The following is a 14,045-nucleotide window of genomic DNA, read 5'->3' as shown; positions in this document are numbered from 1 at the left end:
TGATGCTAAATGGTGATGCACTTATTTATATACCGTACGAATTGTGTTTGGTGTCCATTTTGTCATGTCATGTCATGTCATGTCATGTTTTTTCGATTTTAATTTCTTGTTTTGATCATCATACGAAAATCGAAAGATTAAATCATGTTTCAATCACTAAAATTTTTGGTCATCATAATAAATCTTGTTAATTCAATCCTAGCATTACAATTTGGTCCATTACCAACATTTTCGCCATCTTTTAATAATGATAAAAATGATTTTGATAAAAATTTCGCCACAAAACAACCAAAATATGAAAAGATAAGCGTAAAATTTGCAAAATACACACCGATTGTGACCACTGGACAACCACCGGTACCAATTGAAGATATAGAAACGATGATGGGCAATTCGAATCATAATCGTTTACGATTCGATGATGATCATGATGACGATATATCGATATACGACCATCACCAACAACAACAACAACAACATTCTTTTCTATTTCAACCATATGAACATCGACAACCTCAACAACAACAACAACAACAATCAAAACGGAAATTCAACTATAAATTATTTGATATTTATCCAGAAATATCGTTAAAACAACAACAACGGCAACAACAATTGACACCGAAAATGAAACATTTTTATCAATCATTCAATAAAAGAAATCCATATTTGGAAGATGGAGCAATCGATTATAAACAACAACAACAAATTCATCTATTAGTTGATCCAGAATATTACCATCATACAACGTTCAATCAACATAAATCACCATTTGTTGGAACATCATCAGTTGGAACAGATTCTGAACCGATTAATTTACCGGTTATTACGCGACGACAACCACCAGTTTATATTGGACAATCATCATTACATCAAATACCACAATTATCGCCGCCAACACAACCACCACCATTATCATCATCAAATTTTCGAATGGATGATTATTATTTCCGAGATTTTTATCAAAGTTTAAATAAATTCTATTCAGAACAACAACGAAAACGACAACCAAATCCAATGATGACAATGATGAAGATGCCCACACATATGCATCATCAAAGAGAAAAACAATCACCTGAACCAATGATGATGACAACAATGATGATGATGATGATGGATAAAAATGATGATGATTATGATCATCATCATAAATATCCAATCATTTCATGAATATTTTTTTTTTCGATTCAATTCAAACAAATCAATCAACAAAATATCTATGTGTGTGTGACCCCTTCATTTGACAATCAAATCTTGATTTAAAATTGATAAAAAATTTTTATTAATTAACCGACCTTGATAATGGTCATTCATCCATTCTGTTTGTGGCTAATGTGTCTCATGTTGATGATGTGGATGATGATTAGGTTTTTCCCATAAGTTTTTTGTATTTGTTTTTTTTTTGGGCCTCAATTTTTCGTCTTTATGGTCTGATTAGTTTTTTTTTCTATGTTGAACAAAAAAAAAAATTTATGTTTATTTATTTATTTTGTTGTTGTTTTCTTTTAATTTTTGCTTCAAGGCACCATATTACATAATAATAATAATAATACATTGTTACTATTCTAAGCAATAAATTTATGGACAACACCTTGAGGTAATGCATCGAAAATGTGTCCATAAAATTATTACATTTAAATGTATATCATACACACACACACACAGAGAGATGAAAAAATGTACGTTTCTTTTTTGTTCAAGAAAAAAAAGGTGTCCAAGGTTTTGTTGCCAGGCGTTGTATGTTGTTGATTGTGTGTATAATGTTGTTGTTGACCATTGATTTATATTGGTTTATTTATTGTTTTGTTTTGTGTTTTGTTTTAGCCATTAAACACAAGACATTTGTTTGATAATGTTTTCCATCATCAATAATAATAATAATAATAACAATTAGTCAGATGATTATTATCAATAAAATTATGTTTTTTTTCAATTAAAGAAAATCATGAATTATTAATCACAATATCCACAATCGATTTATTGATTTATCAAAATCAATTTTAAATCGATTTGATTAAAGAAATTTTTTGAAACTTTTTTCATGTTTTTTTTTCTGATGTTTGGTTATATTTCCAGGAATTTTTTTTGATTCAAAATTTTTTTTTTTTTTTTTGATCTTTTTGGCTATGATCGGATAGGACGTATATGCATACAATGCAAACATAAAAACAACACATCAATCACATGAACATCATCTGTAATGATATAAACACATTAATGAGTTGTTTTGTTTTTGCAATATTTTCGGGTTTTTGTATGTGTAGAGAATGAGAGAAAGAAAAAAAAATCAGAAAAACAAACACAAAAAATTCGTCAATAAATGATAAACAAAATTTTTTTTTTATTTTGAATTCAAAAAAAAATTGAATTCTTATCTATTAAATTCATTTATGGCCTGATGATCATTCGCTTTGATTTATTGTTGTTGTTGTTGTTTTTGTTGTCTTTCTACAACGCATTTATTTTATTTTTTTTTTGATCAAGGCGATCCAGTTTGTTATCGAATGATAATGACCCCAAATAAGCAAAAGAACTAGAATTACTTGGTTATGTGTCTGTGTTTGTTTGTGATTAAAGGATTCATGATGATTTCAAGAGAAGAATATCGTTCATTTTTTTTATGGTGGTGGTGGTTTGTTTGGTGGCTGGTGTTAGATATAAATACTGGTCAAGAATTCAATCAAAGAATCATTCCATTCCATTGAACATTGATCAATTGAACAATCAAGAAAAAAAAATCATCATGTTTCGAGTAAATTTTTTTTGAAAAATTTATTTGTTTCTTCAATTTTTCTAATTTATTATTTTTCTCAATTTTTTTTTTCTGAATCAAATAGTTAACCATTTGTTTGGCTTTGGTTGGCATGGCTGCCGCTGCCGCTTTTATGCCATTATCAGTATCACATGGTAATTTGTATTCGGGCACTAAATTTATCTCTAGCGGTAATTATGGCCTTGGCGGTCTATCATTGTTGGCTCGACCATCAATGATGACTACCAATTATTTGACTTATGCTGCTCAACCGAATTTATTGGCCGCACAAGCTATCGAAACCGGACCAATCGTTGCTGCTGTTAACTCGAATCATAAATTATCAATGTACGATGTACCATCCACATTTTCGGCAATGGCTCCATTGAATATCGAAGTTCCATCATCGTCACCAACAGTAAATTTCTTGATGAAATCACGATCATCCAACATTAATGTTGAAAGCCTCCATGAAGGTCAAGCTGGAACTTTGAAAGAAACCGCCTCTGAAGATCAACCACACATCAATCGCCATACTGTTCATCGTCCAATAGTACAGGAAGTGCGAGAAATTATTTCACCATATCGACGAATTGAACAAAAAATCAATCCAGTACAAGAACAAATGGAAACTATTGTTCCACGTGGTCAACAACAAATCGCCTATGCTGCTCAACCACTTTCCATTGCACAACCGATTGTACAAACAGCAGTTCCGTTGATACAAGCACGAGCTCCTGCCGTTTCGGTTATCGGTTTGAAATCATATGGTTTGACTGATTTCGCTGGTGCTGCATACAAACCATAAATAAAAAACACATCCATGTTACAGCAGGCAAAATCATTTTTTTTTCTATCAAAAAACCAAAAAAAAAAAAAAAAAACAAACAGGAAAATTCCATTGAATTCTGCTGCTGCCAAAAAAAAAAACAACACAAAATGGCTTCCTGTCGTCATAATCTTCAAATCATCATCATCATCAGATAAATGATAACCTGCGCACAACATTCTTAAATGATTATTATTTCTAATTTTATTTTTTTTTTTGGCCATGCTAAAAATTTTTTTTTCGGGCGGGAAAGAGATTGATTGAAATAAAAATTGAATTAAAAAAAAATTTCCGTTTATACTATACAAAATTATATAAAAACCAGAACAACCAGCATCATATGAATTGGTCATTGAGTTTACAATACACACATATATTTATGTCATGTTTTGGTGGATTCTTGTGTGTGTGTGTCTGTTTTTTTTTGTTTGTTTGTTTGTTTGTTTCTGGATTCTCATATTTGAATTTGGTTTTTTTTTGTTTGTTTGTTTGGAAACAAGAAAAATTGTTATTCATTGATTGTATTGATTGATTGATTGAAAAAGTGTGCTTCCTTGTCTTCTATTCAATATCTGATCACAACTTTGTGAAAAAAATGGGAGCAGCTGTAACGGAAAAAAGTGAGTATTTTTTTTTATAAATAAAGAATAAGAATATTCTGAATTAATTTTTTTATATAATCTAGATGATCATCGTAGTAGTAGTAGCCGTGGTGGTGATCATCATCATCGTCATCATAAAAGTAGCCGTAATAGTCGATCATCACCTGATAATAATAATAGTAGTAGCCATCGATCATCATCATCATCACATCGTCGATCTCATCGTTCATCACGGGAAAGATCATCCACTAGCCATCATCATACATCATCATCACATCGTCGTAGTGATCGTTCACGTTCTCGTTCACCACGTACTTCTCGTTCCACACATTATGATGATAGACGTGACAATACGGCCGCCGGTATGCCGAAAATTTCTAGGCGTAAAAAACCATCCAAATATTGGGACATTCCACCGCCCGGATTTGAAAGTGTTTCACCAATTCAATATAAAGCAATGCAAAGTTCAGGACAGATACCGGCATTATTAACCTCACCAGGTGTTGCCCCGGTACCGATTGGATCGACTATTACAAGACAAGCAAGACGTCTATATGTTGGTAACATTCCATTCGGATGTTCCGAAGAAGAAATGATTGATTATTTTAATCAACAAATGCATATTTGTGGTTTTGCTCAAGGTCCGGGTAATCCGGTACTAGCATGTCAAATTAATTTGGACAAAAATTTTGCTTTCCTTGAGGTTTGTGTAAAGATGATGATGATGTATATTTAGTGTTATTCAATTGTTTTTGAAAATTTCCAGTTTCGATCGATCGATGAAACAACACAAGCAATGGCATTCGATGGTATCACATTCAAAGGTCAATCATTGAAAATACGACGACCACATGATTATCAACCGATGCCCGGTATGTCAGAAGCACCACAAACAAATGTACCGGGTGTTGTGTCCACCGTGGTTGGTGATTCACCATATAAAATATTTATCGGTGGTCTACCAAATTATCTAAATGAAGATCAAGTTAAAGGTTTGTTGTTTTTTTTCCTGAAAAATTAATTTGTCTTGCTAATAATGAAATGATCTTAATTTTTCAGAATTATTAATGAGTTTTGGCCAATTAAAAGCATTCAATTTGGTTAAAGATAGTGCCACTGGTCTAAGTAAAGGTTATGCATTTTGTGAATATGCTGATGCTTCCATCACTGATCAGGTAGACTGCAAATGAATTTGTTTCATTGATTGTAATTTAATTTTGAATTTTTTTTGCAAGGCAATCGATAACTTAAATGGAATGCAATTAGGCGATAAACGATTAATTGTACAACGGGCAAGTGTTGGTGCTAAATCAGGCCTATCAACAACAACATCATCATCGATACCATCATCATCGTCGACAACAACAATAAATCCAGCAATTATAAGTGGTCCAGTAACGATGCAGGTACCTGGTTTACAAATTACAGCAATGACAACAGCTATTGGTAATCCAACTGAAGTACTGTGTTTAATGAATATGGTATTGCCAGAAGAATTAATCGATGATGAAGAATATGAAGAAATAATGGAAGATATTCGACAAGAATGTCTGAAATATGGTCATATACGATCAATGGAAATACCAAGACCAATCGAAGGTGTTGAAGTACCTGGTCTAGGCAAGGTTTTTATTGAATATAATTCCTCAATCGATTGTCAACGTGCACAACAATCATTAGCTGGACGTAAATTTGATAATCGTGTAGTGATCACATCATATTTTGATCCAGATCGTTATCATCGACGTGAATTTTAAAAAAAGAAAAATAAAATGAAAAATCCGTATGTATGGAGGGGTAATAAACTTCTCGAAAAAATATCACCAAAAAAAACCAGACTACAGACCCAAACACACACACACACACACACGCACCCACACCATGATTCGATTGATTTTTTTTTGTGTAAAAACAAACAAAACAAAAAATTTTGTCCATTCTGACAACATTTCTTTTTTTTTCATTCCCTTTCCTTTTCCCACTTTTTTTTCATTCATTTTGATTCATTAATTAATTAATCATGTCATCATTATCATTAATAATTTGTCATCATAACCATTCATTCATTCATCAATCATCAACAACAACTTTTAAATTTTTTTTTCTACAACTACTAGTATCACCACCATTACTACTACTACTACTACTACTATTGCTATATTATCAAAATTCAAAATTTTCAATCAATCAATCAATCAATTTAATAATAATCGATCGATGATTGGTGATGACAAATATTAATGGCATCAATGTGAATGTGCAGGAAAACGCAATGTGTTGTTGACAATGGAATTGATTCATTTGGTGATTTTTTTTGATTAGGTTTCGATTACACAACATATCACAGCAAAAAAAAAAGTTTCTGTGTGTGTGTGTGTTGAATGTACCATTTTATTCATCGTTTCGATTTCGATCGACAGCCATTAAACTATGCTATTCTTATTCGTTGTTTGTTTGTTGTTATTAGTTCCTGGAAAATTTTTCTAAATTTACCACACACCACTATTTTCATCCACATGTACAATTCATGTTTGTGTGTGTGTGTGAACCGGATAGTTTTTTTTTTTTTTTTTGGTTTGGTTTGATTAGTCGAAAAATTTGATTACAAAATCCAAATCAAATCAAACAAACACACACGGACACACACACACAAAAGACAGTATTTTGTTTTCTTGTCTTGTTTTTTTTTTGAAAATTCGGTACAAAATCAAGAAAAAAAAAATTTCCATTCGGGTTTTTTTTTGTTATTCGACACATGAAGAACATTTTATGATTACATCATTGATGAATGGTTACAATGTTCATTGATATCATCGATGATGATTCATTCATTTCAATTTTTTGAATCATGAAATCAATCAATCAATTTTGAACCGATGTTTATGATGCAATCGATTTATTTTTTGATTTTATTCATTCATCTTGGTACCAATGTACCATCAAATTACCTATCTTTTTAGTGATCATGCGAGCACTTTTTTTCTGATGTAATAATTTGAAATTTTGCCAAAAAAAAAAAATTTTGATTGAAACAAAAAAGATTTTTGATTATTGATTATTGGTTATTATTCATGTTTTGTTGTTGTTGTTGTTGTTGTTTTTGTCATTTTATCAAACCGCTTTTGACAAGAAAAAAATTTTGCCGAAAACGATATTCGATTGTTGTTGTTGATGTGATAATTGAAGACAGACACACAACACAAATGTTTTATGTTTCCTGGTGTTTTTTTTATAATTTTGTACCATACACATAGTACGTGTTATCGTGTATGCGTTCGAATGTCATTTTTTTTCTTGAATTTTTTATCGAAAAAAAGATTTTTTTTCCTTACCCAAAATGTCGTCGTTATTATGGTCATTAGTCAGTCTGCAAAAAAAAAAAAAAAAATTTCTGTTTTTTCTTTTCTTCTACTGTCATCCTTCTTATGTGTTCAATTAATCAAGCACAAAGTTCAATCAATCAATATTGATCAATGAATGATGATGATGATGATTATTCGTTGATCAATTCAAAATGGCCAAACTAGAGAGACAACAACAACAACAACAAAATATAACCAAATCATTCATGTGCTGATCCATGGCCAAATTCAAAAATTGACGGTGAATGAAAAAAAAATCGACAATTATTGCCAGGAAACAGTATCCTATTCGTAATGGGTAAAACAAAAAATTTTTTTTTTGACAAAATCAAAAAAATGTCAACAGTCATTATCAACGGATATGTCAACCAGATTGTGTGTGCGTGTGTGTGTGTATGTGTTTGATGGATGGATAAAATTATTGGCCGAAAAAAAAAATTATTTTACAATTTTTCAATATCAACAAATCAATTATGAACATTGCAATGATCATCATCATCATCATCATCTATATTCATTGAGATTTATTTGTTTGGTTTTTTTTCTGTTTGATAAAATAGTCTAAAAATAAAATGAAAACAAACACACACACACACACACAACTAAAACGGCGAGTAATTTGAAACTTGAATCATGTGTCTCTCTCTTAGAAAGCCGATAGATATGATGGTAATGATTCGATCATAAATCAATATACACATACAGAAAGAACCAGATTGAACTACTTATGGTGACGAAAAAAAATGTCAAAAAAAAACAAGATTTTTTGTAACAAAAAAAAAATTTAATTCAATTCCAAATTGAATTTTTTTAAAATTATGGGGAAAAAAAAGAAACAAAACCAATATACCCATCAATCCCATCTATCAAATAGGGTTATTATAGTCAATTGTCAGTCATGGACAAAACAAAATTATCAATCATCGATCAATCGATTGATCGATTGATGATGGTGATTATTATTCATTTTTCGTACATTTTCTTTCTCTTTTTCAATCAAAAATGTCTGTTGTCTCTCTCTCTCTTGTCATTTTTTTCTTCGTTAGTTCTTTTATCATGAAAAAAATAAATTTTGAACTTTGTGTGTGTGTGTGCATGTGTTTTTTATTGAAAACTGAAAATTTTTTTTTTTGTCTGTTGTACAAATTGTTGTTTGTTGATGATTATAGTCAAAAATGGACTCACATAGTCATAAATTGCCAGTATCAGTTGTGTGTGTGTGTGCGTGTATGAATCATGTCCTGTTTCATGTTCATATCATCATGATTTCTAAATTTGATGATGATGATGATTTGTAATTCATTTTTTTTTTGTTTCATTTACATCATGCGTACATTTGAACAACAATAATTTTTTGTGCTATTTAAATCAATCAACCAGCTATAGATCGGTCATCATTTCTGATTTTGCCATCATTGAATTCACAGCCATTCACACACGAAAAAAACTTGATAATTTTTTTGAAAAGAAATTTTTTTATAATAATTTTGTTTACCCGGTTGAATTTTTAAATAAGTTTTTTTATTCAAGTAAAAACATTTTCTTTGAATTCAACAACAACCACCACCAATAATCATCATGTCAGCCAATAACGACAATCAAACTGTTGTAAAAGCATCGCCATCAACATCATCATCGAATACATCGTCATCGATGATTCATTTGGCCATTTTGGATCGATTACGTCAGATACAACTTGTTCATCAAGCATTAGATATGGCTGAAACAAGTTATCAACGTATCAAATCCAGTAATTCAATGGTTGGAGCTACATTGACCCAGGCTGAAACGATGGCCAATCAATTGGCTATGCCAGTGATCAGTAAATTGGAACAGCCAAGTAAGTTTGAATGATTTGATTTTTTTTTGCATTAATTAATTTCTTCATCTTATTCACAATACAAAACAGTTCATATGGTCGATAATTTGGCTTGTCAAAGTTTCGATACCATTCAATCCGGTGTAACAATGATTTCAAATAATGAAGTTGTCGGTATGGTACAGAAACGTGTGGATGCAACAATGGAATTTGTACAAACAAATTCAAAACAAGCACGTGCTATGTTTGAACAACGTTTGGAACAAACACTTCAACGTGCTTATGCATTACGAAAACAAGCTTTGGAAAATGTCAATTCCGTGATGAATGTATCGGAAACTGTTATCAAATCGGTGGATAAATCATTGACAGCAGCTGAAAGTTCTTTGGATCGTCTGTTGCCACCATTGAAACCAGAACCAGAAACTACTACTAGTAGTGAACCACAACAACAACAGAATGGTCAACAACCAGTGAGACGATTATTTCAACGTATGGTACGTTTTTCCGATAAACTTCGTCGACGTATCGTTCAATATACAGTGGAAAAATGGTACACAAACATTGAAAAATCTGGCCACCATTTTCGTGAAAATGTTCTCAACATTATTTCCAGCCAATTATCAAATCTTCGATTACAGATGAATAATTTACAAACGGAAAAACCGAAACAATCATAAATTTTTTTCATCTATTATCGGTTCACATCTAATTCATCCATTTGAAATTCACATTTTTGATTCAATTTCCGAGAAATTTTTCATTTCATTTTTTTCCATCAGATTTTACTTGCTGAGAAAAATTTCAAAATTCGAATCAATTTCATTATTCATAGTTTATATTTTTGTTTAATAATCCAAATTGGCAATTTCAATGATTCAATTGATTGATGATTTTAATTTCAATTTCAATTTCTTTCTTTCAGCACACAATCATCCAAATGATTATTTATCAATAATTTATATTTCCAGTGCAATTAAAATAAATAAAATCAATGGAAATTGTTTAATTTAAAACAAAAAAAAACTATTTGAAAAAACGCCATTCTCATGATCATCTTATGATCGTCTTCTTCTATTTGTCTTTTTTTTTGTGTTCTTCTATCATCATCATCATCATCATCATTTGAGTTTTTATCGTCATAATCATATTTTGTTTGTTCAAAAATTTATATGTTTCCCGATAACATTCATGATGATTAAAAATTTTCGTTCAAATAAAAGAAGAATTGAGGTAATCGACATTTTTTTTCAGTATAATTTCTAATCATTAAATTTACCTGGATTTGATTATTATCAATTATCATTTTTTTTTTTTTTTGGCTACGATTCAATGATGGTGATGATGGCAAGTGTTTGTTCTAAATTGTTAAAAAAAATTGATTGATTGATTGTTATCTAATGTTCTTTTTTTTCGGGAAAAATTTTTTTTATAAAAATTGGTACAAATCAATTGGATTTGGTAACTATCCATTAGTATTCAACAACTACAACAACAACAACAACACATAATGGATTATCATAATCTATCATTATTGTTGGTGGCTCTATTGTCTGTGACCATATTCACAACAATTCAACAATCTGAATCGGTTGTTATTAAAGTGGAAAATCTGCCAGAACGTTGTGATTATTCACAATGTCCAAAATGGGATCCTAATGATATTAATGTACATTTGGTGGCCCATACACATGATGATGTTGGTTGGTTAAAAACGGTGGAACAATATTATTATGGCCTAAAAAATGATATTCAACGTGCCGGAGTGCAATATATTTTGGATACAGTAATTGAAGAATTAATACGTAATAAACAACGACGTTTTATTTATGTTGAGATTGCATTCTTTTGGAAATGGTGGCAAGAACAAGATGAAGATCAACGTATGATCGTACGAGAATTAGTACGTACTGGACAATTGGAATTTATTAATGGTGGCTGGTCAATGCCAGATGAAGCAGCAACACATTATAATTCACTTATTGATCAATCTACATGGGGTCTAAGACAATTGAATGATACATTCGGTAAATGTGGTCATCCAAAAGTAACATGGCAAATTGATCCATTTGGTCATTCCCGGGAAATGGCTAATCTTTATGCACAGATGGGTTATGATGCATTATTTTTTGCACGTCAAGATTATCAAGATCGTGAAAATCGTATGACAAATCGTAAATTGGAACATGTATGGCAAGGATCAGATGATCTTGGTACTGCTGGTGATATATTCACTGGTATGATGTTTAGTGGTTATGGACCTATTGAATTCAATTGGGATATAACAAATGGCCCCGAAGATGCTGTTGTTGACAATCCTGAGTCAGAAGAATATAATGTTCCGGATAAAATACGACGTTTTGTGGAAAAAGCAAAATATTTTGCACAGTATTATGCAACAAATCATTTTATGTTTCCAATGGGTACGGATTTTCAATATGGTGATGCACATACATGGTTTAAAAATCTGGATAAATTGATCAAAGCTGTAAATAATGCTGGAAAAGGTGTTCGGGCATTCTATTCAACACCATCATGCTATGCACGTGCATTATATGAAACGAATCGTACTTGGACCACGAAAACAGATGATTTTTTTCCCTATGCATCAGATGAACATGCATATTGGACTGGATATTTCACCAGTAGACCGGCTTTAAAACGTATGGAACGTATGGGCAATAATCTATTACAAGCATGTAAACAATTGGATATTTTGGCCGGAAATGATGGACGTTTTGAAATGAATATAACAAGATTACGTGAAGCAATGGGTGTCATGCAACATCATGATGCTGTAACCGGAACGGAAAAACAACATGTTGCATTTAATTATGCAAAAATGTTAGATTCAGCAATGCAACAATGTCGTCATGTAATTAGTGAATCATATCGAAAGTTATTTCCAACACAAACAAAAGAACAGCATGAATTTTGTCCATATTTAAATATAAGTTCATGTCCTTCAACAGAAATGGGTGAATCACGTACGATACATCTTTATAATCCACTTGGTCATCGTTTAGTGAATCGAACAATACGTGTACCTGTAAAGGATGGTTATTATTATCAAGTTCGTGACCAAAATGATCATTCAATACCTGCTGTTTTGATATCAATACCAGAATTTGTTCGTAAAATTCCTGGACGTAAAAGTGTGGCCACAAAAGAATTAGTATTCCGTGTACCTATTATTGAATCACTTGGTATACGTAGATTTCATATGATTGCCACTAAAGAAAAACAACAGGATTCAACTGTTGAAATCCAAGGAGAAAAATTTGTTGGTCATAAAGGACAACGATTTCAACTTAAAGATGGTTTGATTATTGAATTTGATTCGAATGGAAAAATCGCAACAATGATTCGAAATAATCAATCGATATCGATATCGAATGAATTCCGTTTGTTTCATGGTGCTGATATTGGTCGTCATTCAGGTGCCTATATTTTCCGTCCAAGTGAACAGAAAACTTTTCCTGTCACAGAAAAAATGGAAGCAACATTGTATGTAGATCAAAAATTCGGTATCGTTCAAGAAGTACATCAACAATTTGATTCATTTGTTGGTCAAATCATACGATTGGATAAACAAGGTGATTATGTGGAATTTGATTTTGTTGTTGGACCAATTCCAGTGGATGATCTAATTGGTAAAGAAATCATTACACGATATAATACGAATCTTGCAAATGATGAAACATTCTTTACCGATTCAAATGGTCGACAAATGTTACGAAGACGTTGGAATTATCGTCCATCATGGAAATATGAAATCGAAGAACCAGTATCGGGTAATTATTATCCGGTTAATTCACGTATTGCTATTCGTGATGATAGAAAATCATTGCAGATGACAATTATGACTGATCGATCACAAGGTGGTTCATTATCACCTGAACAAATTAATGGCAGCGTTGATCTAATGGTACATCGTCGTTTATTACATGATGATTATTTTGGTGTCGATGAACCATTAAATGAACCAGGTGTTGATGGTCATGGCTTAGTTATACGTGGCAGACATTTATTACTATTAGATACATTGGAAAAAGCTGCCGAAAAACATCGTCCACTTGCACAGGAAATGTTTATGGAGCCAATTATTAGTTTTACATCATCGATGGAGAAAAATCAGCCAATATATAAGGGATTAACGAAAGATCTGCCTGGAAATGTTCATCTTCTTACCCTGGAACAATGGCATTCAAAACGTTATCTATTACGTCTTGAACATTTTTATCAACGTTTTGAAGATCCATCATTGAGTAAACCAGCCACTGTATCGTTACGCCATTTATTTCAATCATTTGAAATAACTGCCGTTGAAGAATTAACGCTTGGTGCAAATCAACCGATATCAGCGTTGAAAAATCGTTTACAATATCGTTATATTAGGCCATTAAATGAGCAACAATCATCGATCATAACGGATCCAATAATTGAAGGTGAAAATTTCGATATTCATCTTGAACCGATGCAGATACGTACATTTTTAATCGATATTAAACGAAATTAAATTTCATAAATATTTAATATCAAATCAAATAATAAAATGAATCAAAAAATATTAATAATATCCGTTCTTGTTTCAATAAATATCGATTGTATCGAAAAATACGTTGTACGTCGTATATGAACATGATCAAAAATTCAAATATTGAAATTGAAAAAGTGGGAG

General features: G+C 31.4%; 4 protein-coding genes across 4 annotated transcripts; all 4 read left to right on the top strand.

Moving 5' to 3' along the window:
* Positions 1-2,262: 2,262 nt before the first annotated feature.
* LOC124493990 (uncharacterized) lies at positions 2,263-3,869 on the top strand. Its single transcript, XM_047057124.2, has 2 exons — positions 2,263-2,752; positions 2,838-3,869. Exons 1-2 carry the CDS (start codon positions 2,621-2,623, stop codon positions 3,558-3,560), a joined length of 855 nt encoding a protein of 284 aa, XP_046913080.2. The 5' UTR covers positions 2,263-2,620; the 3' UTR covers positions 3,561-3,869.
* A 63-nt stretch (positions 3,870-3,932) lies between these two features.
* Positions 3,933-6,625, top strand: U2af50 (U2 small nuclear riboprotein auxiliary factor 50). Its single transcript, XM_047057123.2, has 5 exons — positions 3,933-4,201; positions 4,267-4,886; positions 4,950-5,175; positions 5,243-5,358; positions 5,419-6,625. The coding sequence occupies exons 1-5, from the start codon at positions 4,177-4,179 to the stop codon at positions 5,938-5,940; spliced, it is 1,509 nt and encodes a 502-aa protein (XP_046913079.2). The 5' UTR covers positions 3,933-4,176; the 3' UTR covers positions 5,941-6,625.
* A 1,999-nt stretch (positions 6,626-8,624) lies between these two features.
* Positions 8,625-10,196, top strand: LOC124493987 (lipid storage droplets surface-binding protein 2). The gene is made up of 2 exons (XM_047057121.2): positions 8,625-9,385; positions 9,455-10,196. The coding sequence occupies exons 1-2, from the start codon at positions 9,124-9,126 to the stop codon at positions 10,042-10,044; spliced, it is 852 nt and encodes a 283-aa protein (XP_046913077.1). The 5' UTR covers positions 8,625-9,123; the 3' UTR covers positions 10,045-10,196.
* A 613-nt stretch (positions 10,197-10,809) lies between these two features.
* LOC124494048 (lysosomal alpha-mannosidase) lies at positions 10,810-13,982 on the top strand. The gene has a single exon (XM_047057190.2). The coding sequence runs from the start codon at positions 10,875-10,877 to the stop codon at positions 13,881-13,883; it is 3,009 nt and encodes a 1,002-aa protein (XP_046913146.2). The 5' UTR covers positions 10,810-10,874; the 3' UTR covers positions 13,884-13,982.
* Positions 13,983-14,045: the final 63 nt, after the last annotated feature.

Source organism: Dermatophagoides farinae, chromosome 6, assembly GCF_024713945.1.
Source record: "Dermatophagoides farinae isolate YC_2012a chromosome 6, ASM2471394v1, whole genome shotgun sequence".
NCBI classification, from domain to species: domain Eukaryota; kingdom Metazoa; phylum Arthropoda; class Arachnida; order Sarcoptiformes; family Pyroglyphidae; genus Dermatophagoides; species Dermatophagoides farinae.
The sequence above is the reverse complement of the archived record's forward strand: the minus strand, read 5'-3'. Positions and strand labels throughout refer to the sequence as shown.